This window comes from Podarcis tiliguerta (genome assembly GCF_965153285.1).
Source record: "Podarcis tiliguerta genome assembly, chromosome: 7".
NCBI lineage: Eukaryota > Metazoa > Chordata > Lepidosauria > Squamata > Lacertidae > Podarcis > Podarcis tiliguerta.
Genome location: NC_139540.1, coordinates 5,009,730 through 5,036,131, shown reverse-complemented (window position 1 = coordinate 5,036,131; position 26,402 = coordinate 5,009,730). Strand labels below are relative to the sequence as shown.

Here is a 26,402-nt window from a genome sequence, read left to right as displayed (position 1 = left end):
GTGTGAAATTGCTTTCAGATTCTTCCAGGGAAGTAATTTATAAACAAAAACATTCATATTTTTATTATTATTGGCAAGTGTATTTTAAACTGACTTTAAACTGAGCCATGATTGAGAGGCATCATATAGGCCTGTCTGGGCCAAGTGTGTGTGTGTGTGTGTGTGTGTGTGTGTGTGAAGAAGTGATGTTATTGTGCAACTGGACCACATTATTTTGTTCCTTTTCCAGCTCCTGAGCGAACGCACACACAAGGGAATTCCATTCTGTGCAGCTTGAAGAAACTACCATGGAGCATCTCGGAAGCACAATTGCCTGAATGGCGCTCGCAGAGAGATTGTGTCAAATTGTTGTCAAAGCTGTTTCTGAATTCATTTAGAGGACGCCGCTCCTGAAGACAGATGGGGAAGAAACACTGATTTCATTTACATTGCACCGGTGCTGAATAGGGGAGGCGACCTTGGCAAGTAAAGCATGATCACCGTTGAAGAAACGGATCAGACACATATTCTCTGCCATGAGGCATCAGAAGATGAATGCATTTGTGCTACACAAGGTAAACAAGCCATTTGCAGTATGGCTGTAAGCAAGACAAATAAGAAGTCTTGATTCCAAGGTGGTAGGGAGTGACATGCTTGTCTAGAGAACCAGTGTGGGATAGTGGTTAGATAGAGTGTCAGATTAGGACCTGGGAGGCCAGGGTTCAAATTCTGACTTGGACATCTTGACCAGTCACTCACTTTCAACCTAACCTACCCCAGAGGGTCTCCTTGAGTTTCCTTGAGTCTCCTTGTGTTTCATCATGTTGTTGTTGTTGTTGTTGTTGTTGTTGTTGTTGTTGTTGTTGCCTTTCTTGGCCACATCCAGCTGTTTCTTCTTATGGTCTTGTAACTGCTAGCTCATTTGCCATCTACTATATGGTTTCCTCCCAGCAAAGTGGGAATTAAGAACTTTGCTTCAAGATTAGAACAGAAATTGTGCTCCGGTGGTGCAGCAGCAGCAGGAGGCCCCATTAGCTAAAGTGGTGCTTCAGGTTAAGAACAGTTTCAGGTTAAGTACGGACCTCCGGAACGGATTAAGTACTTAACCTGAGGTACCACTGTAGATACATATGCAAAATTTGCTGAAAATATACCAATAATTACAATGAAAACAGCTTAAAGAATTGCCATTCAAAGTTTCATATATTTTTTTACTTAGCCAATGTATTATAAAAATGCTTTTGTTTTGTTTTTCGAAAATTGCTATTTATTCGGCTGCTGCGGGGAGATCGATATCTGACAGTGCAAGAAAAGAAACTAAACAAAGCGGAAACAAAATGATCTATTGATTCAGCAGGCTGACAATGCTGATGATGGTTTCTATTATCTGTAATTTAGAGATGCATTTCCTACCATGATTTGTAACTATTATCCAGTCTTGGATAGCAACCCAGGAAATCTCATCACAGGACTTGTCAAACACAAAGAGCCATGTTAGAACTCATCAACCGCAGGGCCAGAGCTAGTTTGCATGCTCTAATTCTCTGGAATTAATCTAATTTGCAAAAACATTTCCCACAACAACACTGTTCTGGTGCACTCATAACGTTCTCAGTCTCCAAATTATGGATTATTAACCAGTCTCTGCTTCGACTGTGCTCTCTCTTCCATCAGGTTGCTTGAGACACAATTAAACCACAATTATTCTGATGTATTTATCAAGATCTGCACCAGCTATGCTTCAGCCTAACCAGAACCACTTTAAAACTAAGGATGGGCAGGTCTATTTCTGGAGCAATCCTGGCTCACATTTTGTTTTTTTACCCATATTGACATGCAATTCTGTTTCTGAGTTTCATTTTATTTTTAAGTCTCAAAATATGTTGATTCACACAAGTGCATATCTTGGGGTTTCAACAACATTAATTAAATCTCCATTTTGGTACATCCAAACTGTGGGAGCTATGTTGCTACATTTGGAGACATGTGAAATCCGATGGAGAGCTTATTCTGATCGCCAAATGTCGCACGGCAGTTCTTTGCGGTTTAAACTAACTTCCTAGAACAAGCACACATCAGAATAGAACTATCTATGGCGGCTTTCCAAGTCCCCGTCTCTCTGCCATCCCAGCAAAACAGGCCACCTATAGAACTACTAATATTGTGTCGTATAGCACAGCATCAAAGTAACACTTCTTATTTGCAGAATGTGGGTAGATATGGGACAGGGATTTTCAGCAAATGTGACAGATCAAAAAGGATAAAGGCTTCTTTGCGTTCATGTACCATGGCCATATTATAAAGTAGTTGTGTTCTATGTTATAAATCAAGCACTACTAAGAGTTGTTTTCTCTCCACCCCACCCCCCATGTATTTTTTATCAGTTAAAAAATTAGGATGGATGAACTACGCAGAATTGGACAAAATGACAGGAAGGATTCGAAACCTGCGGGACCAGAGATTTACAGAAGATTGGAAGAAGTATATGAATTATTTGAAGAGCAACTGTAATCAACAAATTACGCTAGTAGGACTACAAGAAGTTTTGTAAGGAAGAATATATGAAGTATTGCAAAGGAGAGAAAGAAGAGAGACATTAGTTATGATATTTAAATGTAATAGTGAAAGTAAGAAATGTAAACTAAGTGAAAAAGATTGGAAAATTTTCAGATGTGATTGATGGAAGTCAAAAAATTGTATAAGATATAAAAGTATGTTTAATAATTGCTGAAAATACTATGTTAAAAACCTAATAAAAATATATATAAAATTGGGGTGGAAGGAGCAAATGTTTATTCCCAAAGTGTGGCCCAGGGGGGCGGAGTCTGAGAACCTCAGGTTTACAGTCTCTCTCTTGGTTAACTCCTGGTGAGAGCCAGTGTGGTGTAGTGGTTAAGAGCGGTAGTCTCGTAATCTGGGGAACCGGGTTCGCGTCTCCGCTCCTCCACATGCAGCTGCTGGGTGACCTTGGGCCAGTCACACTTCTTTGAAGTCTCTCAGCCCCACTCGCCTCACAGAGTGTTTGTTGTGGGGGAGGAAGGGAAAGGAGAATGTTAGCCGCTTTGAGACTCCTTAAAAGGGAGTGAAAGGCGGGATATCAAATCCAAACTCTTCTTCTCTTCTTCTTCTTCTTCTGGTCATCCTGGGGACCTGAAGAAGCCTTTTACCCTCTCTTGAGCCATAAGACTCCAGCACTTTGACCTCCACTTTTCCTCCTGATCCAACCATCCCATCCAACACATCTCTAAAGGGATCGTGACAACTGTAAGTAACTTGCAGCTTGGTAGCTCTTGTGTTGTGCAACCTGTTCTATCTGGGTCGTCTTCTTCTTTGGCGATCCCTCATAACCATGTCTTCCATGAACATAGCTTTAACAGTGAGTCTGTAAGTGACTGTGGAGGCCAATTCTGGATCCACACGTCCTTCCACAGTAGGTTTCCAGGTGGGAGTTGATCACGGTGAGGGTTTGCCAAACGTGCCTTCCTCTTAGCACCTCTTCTCCCTTGTGTCCTGAGTCCGAGTGTCTTCAAAGCCCATGACACCCTTGGTAAAGGCTGTTCTCCAATTGGAGCGCTCACAGGCCAGTGTTTCCCAGTTGTCGGTGCTTATACTATATTTTTAAAGATTTGCCTTGAGAGAGTCTTTAAACCTCTCTTGTTGACCACCAGCATTATGCTTTCCATTTTTAAGTTTGGAATAGAGTAGTTGCTTTGGAAGACGATCACCAGGCATCCACACAACATGACAAATCCAAAGAAAGTTGATGTAGAAGAATCATTGCTTTGACACTGTGATCTTTGCTTCTTCCAGTACACTGATATTAGTTCGCCTGCCTTCCCAAGTGATGTGTAAAACATTTTCGGAGACACCGTTGATGAAATCTTTTGAGGAGTTGGAGATGGCGTTTATAAGTGGTCCATGTTCCACAAGCATACAGCAAGGTTGGTAGTACAATAGCTTTGTAAACAAGCATTTTGGTTTCCCTGCGAATGTCCCAGTCCTCAACCACTCTGCACTTCAGTCGGGAGAAAGCTGCACTTGCAGAGCTCAGGCTGCACTCGCAGAGCTCTATCTGGGTGCATCCCACACAGCCTGAAGCTCAAGCCCATGGATGTCGTTGGACTCCAACTCCTATAAGCTCCAGCGAACATGGTTCCTGGACAGGTGTGGTGGCCACTGGAGTCCATTAGAAGAAAACAGGTTTCCCACCTCTGCACTATCATAGCATCCCTCAGATGGCTTTGCAAATCCTTCTGGGGGAAGAAACATTGCTCTCTCTCTCTAAGCACATGAAACAAACAGTACACAACATAATGCATTCAGAAGGGATAGACTGCAAAGCTCTAAATCAACAGATGGTGTCTCATGATATCAGAAGCTTTATGAGAGAGAAGTTTTGGAGCACTATTCAGAAATTCCCCAAGATGAACATTGAGGCTCAGCAGCCAGTACCCACTTGGGCCATTTGTTCCGAGGGAGAAAGATTGCAGGTTTCACATCACAATTTGTAGGTTTAATTATTGCAGCAGCAGGGTGATGCAGGTGAAAGAGGGGAGAGTGGAAGATTGTACATCTGTAATACAAATTTAGTAGGAGGTTCCATAAGCTATTATGGAATGCCAAGACAGAGGACCACACTTCTTCCTCATGCCGGAATATTAACATTTCCTTCTTCTGCAAACCATACTTTCAAAATTCATTTATTTGCAAAAAAAAATATGTCCTCTCCTAGCTGGTCTTCCTCCAATTATATTTTGTTTTGTTTTTGCCATGCTGCCAATGTTGATGGTAATGACATAAGAGTACCAGGAACAATTCTCTCTCTCTCTTCATTTGACTTCCCATTGGACCCAATTTGCGCCACAGAAAACGTCTCTGGAAGTCTCCGGCCAATTTTCCTGCGTCTTGATAACAGACCACAAGAAAAAATCTTTCATTTTATTTCACCCGAGCTTCCGTTTGGTAACTTAATAATCCAATCACCTGCTGCACCATTTGGAGAAGAAGAAAAAATGCCCTTATAAATTTGAGATGGTGCTGCATTTGCAAAAGATGTTGTACACTTTAATTGTTGTGTTGAATTTGGTACAAATTAGGTAAAGGTAAAGGGACGCAGGTGGCGCTGTGGGTTAAAGCCTCAGCGCCTAGGACTTGCTGATCGCATGGTCGGCAGTTCGAATCCCCGCGGCGGGGTGCGCTCCTGTCGTTCGGTCCCAGCGCCTGCCAACCTAGCAGTTCGACAGCACCTCCGTGTGCAAATAGATAAATAGGGACCGCTTACCAGCGGGAAGGTAAATGGCGTTCCGTGTGCTGCGCTGGCTCGCCAGATGCAGCTTGTCACGCTGGCCACGTGACCCGGAAGTGTCTGCGGACACCGCTGGCTCCTAGCCTATAGAGTGAGATGAGCACACAACCCTACAGTCTGGCAAGCCTGGCCCGAACGGGCAGGGGTACCTTTACCTTTACCTTTTTAGGTAAAGGTAAAGGGACCCCTGGCCATTAGGTCCAGTCGTGGCTGACTCTGGGGTTGCAGCGCTCATCTCGCTTTATTGGCCGAGGGAGGTGGCGTACAGCTTCCGGGTCATGTGGCCAGCATGACTAAGCCGCTTCTGGAGAACCAGAGCACCGCACGGAAAAGTCGTTTACCTTCCCACTGGAGCGGTACCTATTTATCTACTTGCACTTTGATGTGCTTTCAAACTGCTAGGTTGGCAGGACAGGGACCGAGCAATGGGAGCTCACCCCATTGCGGTGATTCGAACTGCCAACCTTTTGATCAGCAAGTCCTAGGTTCTGTGGTTTAACCCACAGCGCCACCCGCGTCCCTTGGTACAAATTAGCCTCTATCTAACAGGGACCTCTCTCCAACCTTGAGAGAGTCTTTAAATTTCTTTTGTTGACCACCAGCATTACGCTTTCCATTTTTAAGTTTGGAACAGAGCAGTTATGAGACTGCAGCGCTGGTCATCAGGACGTCCTTGTCATCATAGATTGGCTCCACCCTGGTAATCATTGTGCGGGACACTAAATATGCTATTTCATAATGGTGGTTACCTGAGCTCAGTCACTGTGCATGCTAGCAGATAAAGCCTACACAAGCCTCCAGCAGAGACTAATTACAGACTTCCATACCTGGGTAGAAGCAAACCATTCACAATTTATTATTAACTCCATTATCAGCCACCAAACTTTGACCACAGCCCAGGAAAATTCCATTCATCCAGATGCCCTTGATTTGGGAAATGAAGCGATTCATCCAAATGTTGAGATACAAGAATCCTGACATGAAAATAATCCCTGCAATTGGTTCCCAGACCCAGAGTTTATGAATAGGATTCTGGAAGACCTGGTAGCTGAGTCTTTAAATTCTAGCCCTACTAGGATGAACTACCGTGTTCTTTTGATGTTCCTCACCATCTTGATAGGGTGTCTGCTGGTTACAACTGCACAGTTTTGAGAGACATGTCCTATATCTGCACAGACTAGCCAGAACACCCTCAATATTGATATTAGATGTTCCACCCCAAAGAGGCATCCATTCAGGAACTCTGAAGGTTCCCTGGAATAAGACGAATATGAGAAATAAGCTGAACACACAAGGGCTATGAGTTGCAGGAGGTTGCTCAAGATTGAGTCTTGCAACCAATACAGATGCATGGTCTGGAGCAGAATGATATTTTGAACGATAATCTTCTGTTTTTGCATGGGGATCATGTTCTCTTCTGTTTAGTTTCCGTTCTTTAATTATATTGGTAGATTGGTATTGTTTTATAGCGTGTTGCTTAGTTTGTGCTGTTAAATTAGGTTAGCTTAACAAAGGTTGCACAGATTGATTTTTTTGTATGTATGAATATAATTGTTTCTAATATGTTCTGAATTGTTATATATTGCTCATTTGATATACTGCGGGCCGTTTGAGCACAATTTTGTAGAAAAGTGAAAGGTGCGTAAACAGATGAAGACGATGGTGCTGATGATCTCAGTCCCTAAATTTCATGCTTTCCACACACACCCCATCTCCATATTTAAATTATTTTTTCCCACAAGGGTCCCCTGATCTGAGCCAAATGGACCTGGCTCCTTTTCCAGGGGTGGAATGGGAGATGTCATTCATTGTTTTGCTCTCTTCCCATTGATAAAGCCATTGCTCTTCTCTTTTTAAGACCTCCAAAAGCTGTCTGCTCACAGAAGACATTGTTACACGTGTCCAGAATAGAAACCTGGAGTGGCTGCTAAAGCATTGTTGATTGATATATCTCTCTCTCACACACAACTTACAATGTAAAGCATGATCTAGTGTATGGATCTGGACTGGATGTAATTGTACAATAAAACATCTACCAAACTGGCGCAGCACAGTAGCAGTTGAACCCTAAATAGCCTTACTAGGGCTGAGCAGTTACTGCCTTGACATCTTAAGATTTGTTGTTGTTGTTTAGTCGTTTAGTCGTGTCCGACTCTTCGTGACCCCATGGACCAGAGCACGCCAGGCACTTCTGTCTTCCACTGCCTCCCGCAGTTTGGCCAAACTCATGCTGGTAGCTTTGAGAACACTATCCAGCCATCTCGTCCTCTGTTGTCCCCTTCTCCTTGTCCCCTCCATCTTTCCCAGCTTCAGGGTCTTTTCCAGGGAGTCTTCTCTTCTCATGAAGTGGCCAAAGTCTTGGAGCCTCAGCTTCAGGATCTGTCCTTCCAGTGAGCACTCAGAGCTGATTTCCTTCAGAATGGATAATTTTGATCTTCTTGCAGTCCATGGGACTCTCAAGAGTCTCCTCTAGCACCATAATTCAAAAGCATCAATTCTTCGGCGATCAGCCTTCTTTATGGTCCAGCTTTCACATCCATAAATCACTACTGGGAAAACCATAGCTTTAACTATACGGACTTTTGTTGGCAAGGTGATGTCTCTACTTTCTAAGATGTTGTCTAGGTTTTTTTAAGATGCTGAGCAGTTACTGCCTTGGCATCTTAAGATATCATAGTGCAGAACTGTGCACTTGTAAACATTTCCTAATGAGGAAAACAGAAACTTCGAAAGGATTTGGGAAAAGTCATGCAGTCCTGATCTGGCTGAGGCTGCCTATTAGAATTAAAAACAAATGAAAAACTAGGAGAGCTAAACATGGATGCCCCAATTTCCTGTTACTTCTGCCATTTTTCAATGTTTGATGCTTCCGTGTTCCATTTCAAATGAACTGCTTGAAGTTTAAATCAACGGCTTGTATCCAATATTAAATATATTCAGAGCAGATCCATTAAAAGTGATGGATATGACTTACAGGTCCATTCATTTCAATGGATCTACTCAAGGTAGAACTTAGTTGGCTATAACTCAACAGGCTTTCTCTCTCTGTCTCACTAGGTGCAATTAAATGTACAGGTTCTGCTGCTTAAGTCTCTACATTCCAAAGTGTTATTTAAATTTAGTTACTTTTTAACATGAATGCTGTTGTGCAAAAATTGTGCGCAGATACAGAAATAAAACTAGGAATCTTGGAAACTGCTCATTATTAGGAAAGCATGGCTTAAAACAAGGAACTTTGGGGGGGGGTCACTGGGAAGCCTCCTTCCTTAAAAATGGGGAAAAATATGCTTCAAAAATATGGATGAGTGCAGTCTAGTGCACATTAACTTGTGAGTAAATCCCAATCAACTGGACTTACTTCTGAGTAAGGCATACATAGGATTCAAAACATAAAGTAATGGGATAGTTCAAAGAGAGCCTTCTTTGGGTACATTCATAGAAACAGAGATTTAGCTGCCTCTCCCTTTCCTGTGCATAAGAAATTCAAAGGATCTGAAATGCACTGGATCAATAAAGATCTCTTTTGAATACAACCCCTTTGCTTTCCCCTTCCAGCTCCTTTATGGAGTTTCCATTTTTCCTGGGTTTTGCAGCCATAGGATTGCGCTGTCACCCTCCACAACTTTGTCAGAAACCATTTCAAAGGCCACTTACCCTTGAAGAACCTCTGATGACCTCAGACAGCTGTCGGATGGCATTTGTGCATGTTGTGATGGTTTTGTTGGTCTCTTGTTGAGTCGTGTGCCTTAAAGAAAGAAAGAAAGAAAGAAAGAAAGAAAGAAAGAAAGAGGTCAATGACTTAGCAGCAATAATAATAATCAAAGGTTCTTTAGAAAGCCATCCCTGGAAATATAAGTGTCAACCTTTGCCAGTGCTCTACTTTCGCATCGATGTTGGATGCACCAATTAATGCCAATTAATGCTCCTGAGCTGTGGAGCTTGACTTTGAAAATTATGGGTCTCTCCCCCTGAACATTTTGTTAGTGAAACTAACAACTACAAACTATAATGAAAACCCATGCTTTGAAGGAAAACATTTGCACACAGCTACAAATGCACACACACTCTCTCACTCTCTCATTTTTATTAAATTTTCTGTTTTACAATTTAAAATACTCATTTTAACATCCTTAAAATATCAATGACTTCCTTTCTTCTCTTTCCATGGTTCATTTTACATATCATAAATCCCTGGATATTTTACAAAAACTAAACCATTCAGTATTCCATTATTGCATCCATCAAAACTTATTTACAGTGTTGAATTTCTCTTAATGCTGCCAACATTTTCAGCTGCACACTATTATTTCCCATATATTCAATAGACATTTTCCAATCTTCCCTAAACATATGTTCTTGTTCTTTTATTATATATGTTAAGTCTGCAAGCTGAGCATATTCTCTCAGCTTAAGTTGCCGCTCTTCTTTGGTTGGGACCTCACTCGTTTTCCATTTGGGGGCTAACAAAATACAGGCTGCAGTAGTAAAGGTAAAGGGACCCCTGACCATTAGGTCCAGTCGTGACCGACTCTGGGGTTGGGGCACTCATCTCGCTATATTGGCTGAGGGAGCCGCTGTACAGCTTCCGAGTCATGTGGCCAGCATGACTGAGCCGCTTCTGGCGAACCAGAGCAGCGCACGGAAACACCGTTTGCCTTCCCGCCGGAGCGGTACCTATTTATCTACTTGCACTTTGACGTGCTTTTGAACTGCTAGGTTGGGATGAGCAGGGACCGAGCAACGGGAGCTCACCCCATCGCGGGGATTTGAACCGCCGACCTTCTGATCAGCATGTCCTAGGCTCTGTGGTTTAACCCACAGCGCCGCGCAGTAGTAGCATACACAAATAACCTTTTCTGACACCTGGGAATTTCAGTCTGAATGATCAGACTGTTGGGGATAATACAAATGCACTCTCGTATCTTAGACCAGAATGATGAATTCACGATTCCTGTAGTGCAGATTGAACCATAACAACAATCAGCTTGCAGCTGTTAAATTTCACAACTGGAAGGTGATGGGCAAGGGGAACTGGACTCAAAGGAAACACACAGAGCCAATCCCCTACTCCTGATAATCCTTTAAACTGTGAAAAGAGATGTTCCTCTTACACCTTAAGAAAGCACAGAAAGTAAGCAGATATTTCTCCTTAGAAGAAACTTGATACAGGACACAGTTACACAAAATATACCCACCAGAGCATCATACCAGCCCTCCAGCTCCATTAATCCCTGATCATTGGCCATGCTGGGAGTTGGAGTACAATGATATCGGGAACGCCATAGGTTCCACAGCCCCTGATTTAAGTTGCAATGACTACCCTGCAGGTGGGATTGACCTCAAAGTTGAAATGCACTGGAAAAACACAGTTGTGTTTCTTTCCAGCAGTCACTTTGTTCATGTTCCATCACGGCTTAATTTTACCTCACATACCATATGTGCTTCAATTGAATCCGGAACCTTCTGATTCCGGTTCAGTGCAAAGATGCTCCCGTTTCCAACAAATCTATTATCTCTCCACCTATCTTCATCAAGTGTTGGTGCTGACCTTTAAAACCCTAAATGGCCTCAGTCCAGTATACCTGAAGGAGCATCTCCACCCCCATCGTTCTGCCCGGACACTGAGGTCCAGCGCCAAGGGCCTTCTGGCGGTTCCCTCACTGTGAGAAGCCAAGTTACAGGGAACCAGGCAAAGGGTCTTCTCGGTAGTGGCACCCGCACAGTAGAACGCCCTCCCATCAGATGTCAAAGAGATAAACAACTACCAGACTTTTAGAAAACATCTGAAGGTAGCCCTGTTTAGGGAAGCTTTTAATGTTTGATGCATTACTGTATTTTAATATTTTGTTGGAAGGCGCCCAGAGTAGCTGGGGAAGCCCAGCCAGATGGGCAGGGCATAGATAATAAATTATTATTATATTATTATTATCTGACTTCAATAATATTTGGTCATTTTTGTCATCTGTACCTCAAGCCAGTTCTTAGCATCCAACAAAGGATCCTTCTCTCCCTCTCTCCAATTATAGCTAATAGCCAACCTCTCAGCTGCATGGAGAAGACTCACCAACTCCATACTGCTAGTAGGACCAATGATGCTCTCATATGACAAAATAGTATAGCTTACATATGAATCATCCTGGATCCTTTGATGTGCATCAGAGGCCCTTATCTGTGTGTCCCACCCAAGGGAAGGGTAGAGGCCTTTTCAGAGCCCCCCCCCCAGTCTATGGGATGCTATTCCCAGAGAGACACACTGGGATACTATACATCTTGGTCAGTTTTTTTGCCTACAGACTTTTCTGCCTTCACAGACCTTAATTAATTAATTAATTAATTAAGGTTAATTAATGGTGGTAGTCATCTTTCAGTGGGGTAGGGAGGACTTGGTGCCTATTAAAATTTATTGCTGGATGAGTTTTTTATTTATATTGTATTGTCAGTGCTTCCATTTTTCTGTGGTTTTAAATTGTTTGCATGTGTTGTCACTGTCGTGGCAGAGAACTAACAAATGAAAGTAACCTCCTTGCGATCTTTGAGTGAAAGGTTGTGCAAAAATTAATTAATTAATTAAGAAACTAATAAATAATGATAACAGGTCCATAGTAAAAAGAGAACCAGACATTCCCTCTCTTGGATCAAGGGCAACTTCCAGGATCCCATTAGCTTATGAGCACATCCAACAAATATGAATATCTGCTCATATTGAGTCAAAGCACCAAGAACCACCCCCACCCAAATAATATCCATAGTTCAAAGCAAAGCACATTTCCCCCAATAGAATGCCTTGTAAGAAACTAAAAATAATGATAACCATCTGAAGGAGCATCTCCACCCCCATCGTTCAGCCTGGACACTGAGGTCCAGCTCTGAGGGTCTTCTGGCAGTTCCCTCACTGCAAGAAGAGAAGTTACAGCTAACCAGGCAGAGGGCCTTCTCGGTAGTGGCCCCTGCCCTGTGGAATGCCCTCCCGTCAGATGTCAAGGAAATAAACAACTATCTGACTTTTAGAAGACATCCGAAGGCAGCCTTGTATTGTGAAGTTGCTAATGTTTGATGTTTTACTATGTTTTATATATTCTGTAAGCCACCCAGAGTGGCTGGGGAAACTCAGCCAGATGGGCAGAATATAAATAATATAATTATTATTATTATCATCACCATCACCGTTGTGGGTCAGACAAGATGTTACAAGGAATTGCATTATTTCCCATTAAAAAGAAGAACACAATGAGGCAGCAACCCTTGAATCTGATAAGAATAAGGGTCACTTTTCCTCCCAGATCAAAAACTGCCCTCTCCTGAAAGCCAATTTTTCATCTGTGGTGGGAATCGTAGAAAGTGCCCCTTGAGACCTCTGCTTTAGCCTGAACTAATGTGCATTCTATGGTTACATGACTGGCAGCTTCACCTCTGTGGCAAATCTATGCAGCGTGCGCCACTTTGCAAGAAAGGGCTCCCGAGAGCTTCAAAGCAGTGAGCACAGGTAGAACAGCTGGCTGTGATTAAAAGAAAAAAACACGCTGCAATTTTATGCACAGTACCCAGCAATCCTATAAACGAGAACTTAGTGTACCATGAAGATAACATCTCTTCAGCCACAGAGCAGTACTTCAGATACATATTACTAGTTTAAATATATATATATATGTACTAGAGAGAAGAGGCTATTTTTGTCACTGCTCGGCAGCCGAAGAAGAGTCAAAGAAGAAAAATACACTGTGGTACAGGACTAAAGGATGCTCTTTAGATTGAAACAACAACCCAAAAAACCTTGGCAGAATAGACATCATTAAGCTGCCACATGGTGCCTTTCTCATCCATGTTTTCAGTGTTTATAGCACTTACTGTTCTGAACATGAGTCCAACTGATCACATGCATACACACATAACCAGCCACCTGACATGACCCTCTAAGGAATAATTTTTTTTTTTTTTTTTTTTGCCATCCTTCTACCTATTCGTTTCTCTGTTTTATATCCCACTTTGCCTCTACGGAGCTCAAGGTGGGATACATGTTTTCTCCCCTCTTCGACATCGTACAATCTTTCAGCCACGGGATGTTTAAAGACAACAACGCATAATTATTTCTAATCCTTCTAACCTCCTTTGGGGTAGGTTTGAGGGTATGGCAGAAGGAGATAGGATCTGCCCATGCAATGCCCACCTGGTGGAAACTCTAGCTCACATGGCCCTTAAATGTAAAATGTATGATCTCCGCCAACAATTTCTAGACCATCTATGTATTCCAACATGGAAACCAGAGACAGAGGTTATACACTTCTTATTACAGGGGAGAGACCAGGAGCTCACCAAGACAGTAGCTAAGTTCCTCTATTTGATTTGCTGTCACCAAAGTATGCTACAGGATCCTGCCCTTGCTGGAGACCCACAGAGATGAAATAGATTGCTCGCCTCTTCTTCCCTTTGGCAAATGACTGTACTGTTGAAATGGCGATGAGATCACACTGGCCTATTTATTCTGAATGTTTCTATGTGATGCAAATAAAGGTTTGATGATGATAATGACAATTATTTCAACTCGCTAAGGATTGCAGCCAACTCAGCTGCATTCTGAGTAAAGCCGTTGACATTAAATGGACCTGCCACTTCTGTGCATTTCAGTGGGTCTACTCGGAGTAGACTTCGCCCATCTACCTGCTTATTTTGTATGCATTTGTTGCTGGTTCGCTTCTTTTAAATCCTATATTTTTGGCAAATTGCTTCTTATTAAAAGCGGCATATAAATGTTTTAAACAGAACATGGAATTTGCTGCAAGGGAATCACCCTCAAACACTTTCCCTTCCTTGTTCTGCCAGCTTGCAGTGGAATCTGGTAAACAAAACCCCAAAACGCAGCTCTTCCCTCTGTCTGCATTTGTTGCACAGCGTGTCTGTATAGATATATAGATTAAGGATCTCCCTCGCTGTACCGTAGGGTGACATTCCTCGGAATCCAATTCTTTCCGCCTGAGACGTCCCTTTAATTAACTTCTTACTGTCCCGTGGGGAGAAGGATACGGCAGAAAGCTAATAATAAAAATAATACTGACATATCTTATTACTCTTCCATATTAAAATAAAATAAAATGCTGTGGGAGGTGAAATTCCAAAGCTTTTATTTTTTAATGAAGATCTTAATGGCACCGAATGTAAATTAAACCTAATTACGACCTGATTTATGAATGAGTCTCCAAGAGTGAAGCCTCGCAAAGTTAATTATGCTGACAGTGCAGCAAAGGCAAGAGACATTGAGTTTTGAGAGGGCTGAGAATGGCCATTGGGTGGAGTAAAGAAGGAGTGGGGAACCTGTGGTCATGCAGATGTTGTTGAGCTGCAACTCTGTCATTCCAAGATAGCATGGTCAAGGATAAGCTGAAGTCAGGCAACATCCAGACAGTCAGAGTTTCCCCATGGAAGAGAACATAGCTTGGCTTCAGAAGGTCCTATGCCCATTCCCCAGTGTGATGGCCTGGGACTCGGACTCAGAACGAGAGGAGTCTCAGTCTGCACCGGATCCTTTGCCTCAGGCATCATCTGAACCAAGTCTGGGGCCTGATCCTGAAGAATCCCAGTCTGCACAGGTTCCCCTGCAACAAGCACCAGCTGGGCCGAGTCAGGGGCCTGAGCCTGCCCTGGCTCCAGATGCGGGGATTTCCTCATTGCCTTCAGCTGGGCCATCACTTACAGCTGCTCCACTACCAGTTGGGTCAGGGGAGCCTGAGGCAATAACCCACCAACGTCTCCTGAGCTGCAGAGACTGAGCTCTGAGAGAAGGAGAGACCTGGGTACTCGCAGGAGGAGTGCTCACCTTTGGGCGAGACAGCGAGGTGAGTTGCCAGGGGACCAGGACCGGCCGTTACCCCGACAGAGATAAAAGGCTGTTGGACCCTGCCCCAGGTTGCGGGAGTAACATTGCTGTATGCCAGATCCTGCCTGAGATCCTGTACCTGCCCTTGCCTGGTTTCTAGCCTTGACCCTGTCAGACTGACTCCTAGCAGAACCTACGGATTCTGGACCGGACCTGGACTGCGGTTCTTGGGTTACCCCCAGGCCCAGCATACCCTGAATCTTCAGGTAGGGCTGGAGAGGGCCCTGCCCAAACCCCTGGACAACTACTGCCAGTCAATGTCAAAAATAGCAAGCTAGGTGGGCAGATGAGGGCTAGAAGCCGACAGTATGTGACAGCGGCCACATCTTCAGAACTGCTCCAACTGGCTGGCTAAAACAGGTGAGAATAGCCAATGGGTCACAAACCCTCAATAATAATAATAAGAATAAGAATAAATTTATTTGTACCCTGCCCTCCCCGGCCGGAGCTGGGCTCAAAGCAGCTAACATCATATAAATAACACAGTATACATAAAGACAGGCATTAGTTAATTAAAGTGTATATTAAAATTAATTTGTTGTTATTGTTTAGTTGTTTAGTCATGTCTGACTCATCGTGACCCCATGGACCAGAGCACGCCAGGCGCCAGGCACTCCTGTCTTCCACTGCCTCCCGCAGTTTGGTCAAACTCAAGAACACTGTCTAACCATCTTGTCCTCTGTCGTCCCCTTCTCCTTGTGCCCTCCATCTTTCCCAACACCAGGGTCCTTTCCAGGGAGTCCTCTTCTCATGAGGTGGCCAAAGTCTTGGAGCCTCAGCTTCAGGATCTGTCCTTCCAGTGAGCACTCAGAGCTGATTTCCTTAAGAATGGATACAGGTTTGATCTTCTTGCAGTCCATGGGACTCTCAAGAGTCTCCTCCAGCACCATAATTCAAAAGCATCAATTCTTCGGCGATCAGCCCACTTTGTTAGAATAGCCTCACCCAAATTCTCCATATTCTCTTGCTCCCATTGTCCCTGATTACTGACCATGCTGCCTAGGACTGATGGGAGCTGTAATTCTAAGCTATTTGGAGGGTATGTGTTGGCTACCCCGTCATAGGCTCTACATCAGCCATGAGGAAGCTGTGCGTATGCAAAATGGGTGCACAAAATGTGTACAAGGAGCAAAATGTACACAACACCAGAGGACAGAGTGGGATGGAGCAGACCTACGATTTCCAGAGAGTCCAACATGGGATGTAATTTTCTGCTCAGTCCATCCCTATGAAGTGTATGCCTCATATTTAATTTGAATTGGTATCTTCCTTCATCTCACTCTTCCTCCCTTCCCCCAAGCTGATCTTCCCTTTTTTACGGTCTTTAGTTGACATTGATATAAGATATTTTAGGAACTCAATTATTGTTTGCGTATTTGAGAATTCGCCCCTTTTTTTGTCTCTTTAGTTTTGAACCAATTTCATTTTAATTGGTATCCTTTTTTATAGTTTTTAATACTGTAGATCTTGAAAAAGCAGTTCGATAAAATTCATATTAAGAGAGAGAGATAGAGATTGCTTTGAGGGGGAAGAACTGCCAAATATCAAATAAAGTGGAATTATTTCAGAATGCAGCTATTAAATTAGAATGTAGCTGAAAAGGATAACGCCACATTCCTAGGCATACTTACCCAGATACAAGTTCAATTGAGTTTGATCGGAATCACTACTAGAAATGGAGGGGGAATTCAATTCAGTTCGCATTGAAATGTAAACCAACAGAATTTGCACTTTCTGGACAATGTGAGAAACGAAATGCAGCCATCCTTGAAAACTCGCCCCACCTACGTAGCTTTGGGAAGGCAGTGTGAAGGCTCTGGCAGCTTCCCAGAGCCCTCGCAGTGCCTTTCCCAAACCCAGTAAGCTTGATGGTGCCTTCCTTATCAGTCTCTGGGAAGGTGTGATGGTTCTGGGGCTGTTCCAGAGGCTGGTAAGGAAGGCACTTCATCGCTTGGCAAGGTCTAGGAAGGTCCCAGAAGATGACCTTCCCAGATGTTGCTTTGTGGTGGTGGGGAAACATTTTCAGGGATTCCTGACCTTGTGTGATTTTGCCTTTGCACATGGACCCCCAGAACCGAACCCTCACGTAAGTGGCGGACCCACTGCAATTAATTTTGGAGTTTTTATATCTTGCCCTTCCTCCAAATCAGAGCACAGGGCAGCTGACAATAAAAATACACACAACATCAATAAAGAATAAAACCATACATCCATCAAAAAACAAACAAACAGACACCAAGTTGACACTAAGTTAAACTCCAACCAGCCCCAACATCATCAGGAACAATGGTCCCTCTGGTTCAGTCTTCGTGTTCTCCCGTACCCCCCAACATTTGCCCAATGAAAATAGAGATGTCCCCTCCCACATTTCTCCAATGAAAATAGGGACATCTGATTCCATTCTCCCCAACGCTTCTCCGATGAAAATAGAGATGTCCTAAGGAAAAGTGGAATACTCCAGGATCAAATCAGAAACTAGGTCAGCTTCTGTAAATCCAGGACTGTTAAAAGCAAGGGGAGGCAGCATATATTGGAGGCCAGTTAAGTCAGATAATGTGTGTCAAATGTAGCTGCTCCACATACATCCCTTGGCATAATGGCTCTTGGGAAAGCAGACACAGCGTAACTTGTTTACCAAAAAGGGGAGAAAATAAATAAGAAAGCTTCAAGTTTTACACTTGCTTGAGAAATTCTCAGGTTAAGAGGGAAGTCTAGGCCTAAAGAGGTAACATTAAAGTGGGTTTGCAATTAGCTCTTGAAATACAACCCTATTATCATTCCTCTTTGGTTTTAATGTATCTGTGAGAGCTTTTTTGTTTGTTTAGGTTGCCTAGGGCAAGATAAAAACGACTAACAAATTTAATAAATAGCAATAGCAACCCAACTGAAGCAAAATACTGGAGAAATAAAATATCTAAGTCCTTGATATGCCAAAGTGCCAGAGATATATCTGTTCTTCGTTACCTTTATTGCACATTGACCTGGCCACATTTTTTAATGGAAAGTTGACCATAAAGAACAACGGATCCATCCATTGTTATTTTTTCGAAAAAAGAGGTGCTGAACACCTCCCTTGTTCTCTTATAATAGCAATGGTGCCCACCTGAGAGGTGACGGAACTGAGTTCTGGTGAGTTCCGGCTGGAAAAAAAGCCCTGAATCCATCCATTCACCAATCAATGACTTTCTAAATCACGGCAACATTATTTCCTGCTTGAAACATCAACAGACATACAGCTTATTTTGTCAGGAAGTGTATGCAGACTCTGTACATCACTACCACCAGAAACAAACAAAAGAAACCCTTTTCAAAAGGCATTGCTCTGCTTGAACTCTGATAAAGACCCACAGATTCCATTTGAATAAGTGAGATTAATAGATTAGTCTATCAGAGAGTGGTTTCCTTGGCCCTCGCAGAGAACAAACAGCTATAAGCAGGGGGAGCTGCGTTTTACAGCCACCTCAATTTGTCCTCTAGATTTCCCCTTCTGTTTATATATGAAAAGACAGATTAAAGTATCCTTCATTTTACAGCCCAGGGGCATTTATTGCCAAAATAAACACAGTGGAAACACAAGCGAGAGAACCCACCTGCCGTACAGTCTTGGGAATAGAAAGCAAACTACATCCCCGTGTCTCAAATTACACCCAGAATGATGCTTAAAACATGTTGTTGGTTTTAAGCGAAGGGGATAATTTCCCACCGTGCAGCATCCAGACAATAAACTAAAATAAAATACAGGGTGGGAAATTGGTCCTGAGCTTGCTTGCTTTCCCCCTTGGTGCCTTGATCCTTCAATTCCACAGGAATGGAAGGGGAAAGTCCACTTTGTCCTAGGATCTACTGTGGAGTTGGGCAACCAAGTTTGCACAGCAAGGAACAAGGGCTAATGGTATTGGCTTGCTAAGCAAGGGAGGATTTGATGGGCTTCCCCCCTTTATTGGACTCTGTGGTGATCACACAGGGTCCCCAGATGTTTAACGGTCTATTGATCCCTGTGCCAAAACTGTGCTCGCTTCCCCGCTGCCACCAACCAGTTACTCTCTGGTAAAACACTGAGTCCAGACAGTTGTTAAAAGTGAACCCAAAAAACCAAGTTTATTTTACAAACATTAACAAGTTTATGGTTTCTCAGATAATATTCCTGTCAGTATCTTCCTAATACCTTCTGACTGATTACAGTGGTACTTCTGGATGTGAACGGGATTCGTTCCAGAGCCCCATTCACATCCTGAAGTGAACACAATGCTTCAGGTGAATGCAAGCATGTGCGTGATGTCATTTTGAGCGTCTGCGCATGCACAAGCGGCGACACCCGGAAGTCGCCACAGAGTGCAACCCAAAAATATTCATCCCGAAGCTACTTCAACCCGAGGTATGACTGTATCTCAACTGTTTGACTGACTCCTCTTAACAAATTATCTCACTCTCTCACACCAGACTAGCCCAACCCACAGACGTATCTTATCTGTCTCCTCTAACTCCAAACTGTCTTCTCAACAACCCTAACTCTAACTCTCTCCTCTTTAAAAAACGACCCTCTGTGCTTAAACCTTATACACAGTTAACTCAGCCCCCTGGGTTCCCATTGGTTAGTCATTTTACAATTAGTTAGTGCTTTGCCTATGAACCCAGTATGATGTCACACACATAGGATGGCAAATGCCACAGACTCCAACTCCCATAATCTCAGTTGGGTCTCATGGGAGCTGGAGTTCAAAAATGACCAAAGGTCTAAAGTTTCAACATCCTTCCTTAAGCACCCATTTCATTTGCCTGAGGTCTCATCCAGGTTAGACTTCCTTTTTTTTCTGCATTTCTATGTCTGGCCTTTAAAGCTCTGTGTCTAAGCATAGGTTTGTTTTTGTTTTTTGTCCTGGCACGTTCCCCAGGAAAACCGGTGTTTTACTGCTGGATCAAACCAAATGCCAGTTGGGTTTTGGCAGACTGCTGTTTGCTCCGATTCAGTGGTAAAACCCAGGTATTCCCAGGGAAAGCACTGGAACTAAAAAGAAGGAAAACCTCTCAGGCACAGTGCTTTAAAGCAGTGTTTCCCAAACATGGGTCACCAGCTGTTTTTGGAACTCCCATCATCCCCAGTGTCAGGGAACTGCCATCGGAGCTGGAGGCAGAGAGAAGGCTCCAGAGGGATGCCGGAGAGGATCCCAGTAGGGAGAGAGGCAGCCCATCCCCTGGGGAAGGAAATCAGTGTAACACCAGTGGAGAAGGGGGGCAGATGGGGGAATTGGAGAGGTGGCTCCAGGACTCCTCGCCGGAGACCAGCGGAGAGAGTACAGGTACTCCGCTGCCCACACCCTCCCTGAGCAGAAGACTTCCACGCAGGGAGAGTAGGAGAAGACTGGGCGTCAAACAGCTTTTATGCTGGAAAAGGTTCAAGAAACGCCCACTGACGGATTCTGCCAGCGACTGAGGCAGCCACGAAACTTGAGGCTGTCCAGACAGAAAGGGTTCAACCAGGTAACCTAGCCAGGAGTGGTGGCAACTTACGCACGAGCAACCCCTAGAACCATTACACCCAGCTAGCAAGACCAATGGTCAGAGAGGATGAGAACAGTCGTCTTAAAAAAGCAGCTAGAGTCCCGAGTTTGGAATACACTGCTTTCAAGCATGAACGTGTTCCTTGAAAGCAAGATGCAAAAGGATGTCTGTATGAGTTCTGTGTTTCAGCTTCCTTTCTCATTCATGTCTTAATCCTACGAGTGATGGTGTAAGGGTGTGGAGCTTGGACAAGGCAGCAACACTGGATCTTGACTTTGCAGAGTCCTCAAAGTGGGGTGCTTTATAAAGGTAAAGGTACCCCTGACCGTCTTGGGACGAGGGTGGTGCTGTAGGTTAAACCACAGAGCCTAGGACTTGCCGATCAGAAGGTCAGCAGTTTGAATCCCCGCAACGGGGTGAGCTCCCGTTGCTCAGTCCCAGCTCCTGCCATCCTAGCAGTTCAAAAGCACGTCAAAGTGCAAGTAGATAAATAGGTACTTCTCCGGCGGGAAGGTAAACGGCGTTTCCGTGCGCTGCTCTGGTTCGCCAGAAGTGGCTTAGTCATGCTGGCCACCCTGGAAGCTGTACGCCGGCTCCCTCGGCCAATAAAGCGAGATGAGCGCCGCAACCCCAGAGTCGGCCACAACTGGACCTAATGGTCAGGGGTCCCTTTACCTTTACCCCTGACCATTAGGTCCAGTCGCGGACAACTCTGGGGTTGCATTCTCATCTTGCTCTAAAGGCCGAGGGAGCCAGCGTTTGTCCACAGACAGCTTCTGGGTTATGTGGCCAGCATGACTAAGCCACTTCTTAGAGAACTTCCTTAAAATGCAAATTTGATGGTACATAACCCATTGGAAGCTCTCCGAGATGTATAAAAGTGTACCAAGCAATTGTTGGAGGTGTAAAGAAAAACCAGGCAGTTTATACCGCATGTGGTGACAATCTAAATAAATCAAAGTGTTCTGGGAGGATATTCATTCTGAATTGGAATTTGAAGAAAATGTTAAAAATCTCTTTCAGCAAAAAAACAGAAGCTTGCCTACTGGGAATCACAGACTCGGATATCCCTAAAAAAGCTAAGGAACATTTTCTTTATGCTATGGTTACAGCAGGAATACTCATTGCGATAAATTGGAAAAGCGACAAAGTCCCTTCTAGATCAGAGTGGACTCCAAAAATGATTGAATATGCACTACCTATTTATCTACTTGCACTTTGACATGCTTTTGAACTGCTGAGTGGGCAGGAGCTGGGACAGATCAACAGGAACTCACTCCATCGCACAGATTCGAACCACCAACCTCCTGATTGGCAAGCCCTAGGCTCTGTGGTTTAGACCACAGTGCCACCCGCGTCCCCGGGGTGCCTTGTAGGGTGACAGATTTATCGCCCACCCTTCCCCAGAAAGTCCCAGGGCACGGTACATACAGAGCAGGCATGGCAATCTCAAAATAGCCTGAAACATCTATCAAAGTGACTCTTTAAAACCCTTAAATTACTGCAAACATCAGAAACAGCTGCAAAAGGATGTGTGTGTCCCTCATCCTCTCAATGATAACTTCCTTTATTAGCCTGGCAGCTTTGTATGTAGCTGAACGTGCATCTAAACTTTGCACGGAGTTTTTCTGTTTCCCAGAGATGGTGACATTTCTGCCCTGCTTTTGAAATGGAATGAGCCTGAATGTTGTCCCTTTCCAAGCTGCTAAGACCTCTCCCGCCCTTTGCGTGCTCTTAGAAATAATTACCAGCAATTTCAGGGCTCTCTCCCTCCCTCTATTTTTCTGCTAATCCTTTTACTGCTTGGGGAGGGAGGGTTGGTGGGGGTGAATTCCATCAGGCCCATAGGGTTTGTATTGCTCAGGCTGTCCTTTCCCAATTCAGATTTTGTGATCTCTTGCTGTTCCCCTATTAAATGTCTATAATGGGTGGCTCTAAGCAAGGGGTCAGGGGGCGTGAAGACACTCCATCTGATCTTGCTGATCTGCAAAACGGTAAGCGTGTTGCAGAACTGGAATTCTTTTTTTTTTTTTTTCTTTTTATTGAGTTTCTCTTAAATAACCAAAAGAAGATAACAAATCAACAAATTCAAAAGAAATATCCATACATAGCACAAAAATAACATCAGTTTCCATTACAGTTCTTTGTCTTCTTACTTGAGTCTTTATATCTTTAGATATTTAAACCTTTCCTCTACACATCTATTGACCTCCTTCCCTCCCGATTTTGGGCTTCTTAATAAAAATTCTTTCTTTTTTCTGCAGCTATTAGTTGTTAATGGTTTACGCATCGTAAGACTTATATCAAACCTGCTATAGTTCTTAGGTCTCTATAGTTTCCTTCAATGTATACCATAAATTTATTCCAGTCACTAATAAACTTTGTATTTTTTTGGTTTCTGATTTTTTGTGTCATTTTTGCTAATTCAACATATTCAAATAATTTTGTTTGCCAATCTCTGATCGTTGGGGTGTTTGTGCAATTAATATTCTAGCGGCGGCTGTGGCATATTGGAATAATGTCTTATCTTCTTTTTTGATTTCATCCCCAATTATTCCTAGTGAGAAGGCCTCTGGTCTTTTAGGGAAAGTGTATTTAAATATTTTTTTAAACTCATTATAAATAAGTTCCCAGAACTTCCTCATTTCTTTGCAGGTCCACCACATATGGTAGAAATTGCCTTCTTTGATTTTACACTTCCAGCAAGCCTTATTTCCTGTTTTGTACATTTTCCCTAGTTTTGCCGGTGTGATGTACCACCTATACATCATTTTTTCCAAATTTTCTCTCAGTATGACACATGCCGTGAATTTCATTCCACTAGTCCATAATTTCAACCACTTATCATATTCTATATTGTATTCCAAGTCTATTGCCCATTTTGTCATGACCTCCTTTATTTCTTCATCTTTAGTGTCCCATTCTAATAATATGTTATACATTTTAGATATTAACTTGGATTTACCTTCAATTATTTCAATCTGAAATTTAGATTTTTTCTCGTTTATCCCTACTTTTTTGTCTTCCTTCCATACTGCATTTATTTGATGAAATTGCAGCCAGCCTGTTAATTTGTCTTTCAGCTCCTCATATGTTCTCAATTTCCATCCACTTTCTGATCTTGTCAGTAGGTCTTCATAGGTCAGTCTTTCTCCTTCCATATTTGCTTTTTTGGTTGTTAAAAGGTCAATTGGTGATAACCACCAGGGTGTTTTCCATTCCAGAAGTTTTTTATTTTTCTCCCAAACTTCATATAGTGGCCCTCTGATAATATGGTTTGAAAAACCTTTATGTACCTTTTCTTTATTTAGCCACAAATAGGCATGCCAACCAAATCTGTTGTTGAAGCCTTCTAGGTCTAACAGGTCAGTGTTTTCCAAATTAATCCAATCTTTGATCCAGCAGAGGCAGGAGGCCTCAAAGTATAATTTCAGATTAGGTACCGAGAATCCCCCTCTTTCTTTCTGATCTGTAAGTAATTTGAATCTAATTCTCGGTCTTTTCCCTTGCCATATACATTTCAAAAGAGTTTTTTGCCAATCTTTAAACACTGAGGAACCTCTAATCACTGGGATGTTTTAGAACAAAAATAACATTCTTGGGAGTATGTTCATTTTTATTGCCGCCATCCTTCCCGTCCACGAAAGTTTCACTCTATTCCACGTATCTAGATCTTTTTTAATCTCCTTCCATGTTGTGAAATAACTATCCTGAATTAAATTTGTTTTTTGTAGTTAGCCAAATTCCCAAATATTTTATTTTTTTAGCCACCTTGATTCCATTCTGTATCTTCAGTTTTTCTCTTTCATCTTTTCCCAAATTTTTAGTCAACATTTTTGTCTTTAATTTGTTTAATTTAAAACCGGATAGTTTGCCATATTCTTCTAATATCTCCAGGGCCTTACTAACACTTTTCTGCGGCTCTTCTAGGGATAACATCAGATCATCTGTGTACGCTTTTAGTTTGTATTCCTTCGTTCCAACTTTGATCCCTCGAATCTCTGGTGTTGCTCTTATTTTGTTCATAAATACCATAATGAATAAAAGCGGGGATAGAGGGCATCCCTGTCTTGTTCCTTTTCCAATTTTTAATGAATTTGTTAGATTGTTGTTTATAATCAGTTTAGCAGATTGATTCAAATAGATCGATTTTATTCCTTCCATAAATTCACCCTCTAGCCCTGCTTTCTCCATACTTTTTAATAGGAACAGCCATGAGACATTGTCGAATGCCTTCTCTGCATCGATGAAAATCAGCGCCGCAGGTACTTCATTCTTACACTCCAAATATTCAATGATGTTTATGGTATGCCTTACATTGTCTTTGAGTAACCTGTTTGGGAGGAATCCTGCTTGATCTTTATGTATTAAATTTACTAGACATTTTTAAAATCTGCTTGCCATCCCCTCTGCGAAGATTTTATAATTGTTGTTTAATAGTGATATAGGTCTATAGTTTTTGATATTTAATTTATCCGTGTCCGGTTTAGGGATCATCGTAATGTGAGTCTCTTTCCATGTATCTGGTATCCTACCTCCTCTTAATATGTTGTTCATGATGTCACATAGCACTGGCGTTAGTTGGTTTTGTAATACTTTATAATATTTAGCTGACAATCCATCCGGTCCTGGGGCTTTCCCTGGTTTCATCTTCCTTATCGCATCCTGGATCTCTTCTGCTTTTATGGGTTTATTTAATTGAATTCTTTCTTCCTCTGTTATGGTCTTCCCACTGTAGTCTTCTAAGTATTATTCTATTCGGGTTATCTCTTCGTCTTCCTTTTTGTACAATTTCTCATAAAATTTGAGGAAATTTTCCTTCATTTCTTTTGGATCTTCTATCAATTGCTCCTCTATTTTTATCTTATTTATTACATTTTGATTTTGCCTTTTTCAGAGTTGCCAAGCTAATAGTTTACCTGTTTCGTTAGCTGATTCGAAATATTTTTGTTTCATTAACTTAATTTTCCATTCAATTTCTTGACTTGTTAGCACTGAATACTGTATTTGTAACATTTTTATTATTTGTATGTTTTGTCCGTCTTTCGGATTTGTTGTTAATTTTTTCTCACACTCTCTTAACTGACTAAGGATTTCCTCTTTCTTTTGTTCTCTTACCTTCCTCTTATAGCTATTTTGCTGAATAAGAAACCCTCTTAGGACCGCCTTGCTGGCATCCCAGACTACATCTATACTTGTTTCTTTATTAAGATTCAAACTGAAATAGTCTTTTAAGGTGGCTTTGGCCTTTTCAATAACATCTTCACTCTCCAATAAATATTCATTCATTCTCCATCTGAACCCGCCCTGTGATACACCTTTTATTTCAAAAACTATCGAATTGTGATCAGAGAGGGTTCTAGGTTGGATTTCGCACTTTGAAGTTCTTAATGTAAGTTCTCTTGAGACCCAGATTTGATCAATTCTGCCCCAGCTCTTATGTGGCTCTGAAAAGAAGGTGAATTGCTTCTTTATTGGGTGTTTGTATCTCCAGATGTCTACTAAATCTAAATTTTCCTCCAGATTGTTAAAGGATCTTGGCAGTTTCCCTTGATTACATTTTTTTCTTTTCTGATTGTTTATCTATTTCTGGTGCCGGCACTCCATTGAATTTGAACTGGAATTCAAATGTGGCAAGATCAATTCTGCCAGACCTCACCTGCAGTTCTATTGTCCAGTTCTAGGCCCCAAAGTTTCTTTAAAAAAGGGATATTGACAAGCTAGAACGTGCATAGAAGAGAGAGACCAAGG

The 26,402-nt window shown here is 42.5% G+C and overlaps 1 protein-coding gene across 1 annotated transcript in view; it reads right to left on the bottom strand.

Annotated features, from left to right (window-relative positions):
* TSNARE1 (t-SNARE domain containing 1) overlaps positions 1-26,402 on the bottom strand; it is a 356,177-nt gene that overhangs the window by 166,461 nt on the left and 163,314 nt on the right. The window contains exon 5 of the mRNA XM_083449087.1: positions 8,939-9,029. Within this exon, the coding sequence (XP_083305213.1) occupies positions 8,939-9,029 (91 nt within the window). The remainder of the gene's footprint in view (positions 1-8,938; positions 9,030-26,402) is intronic.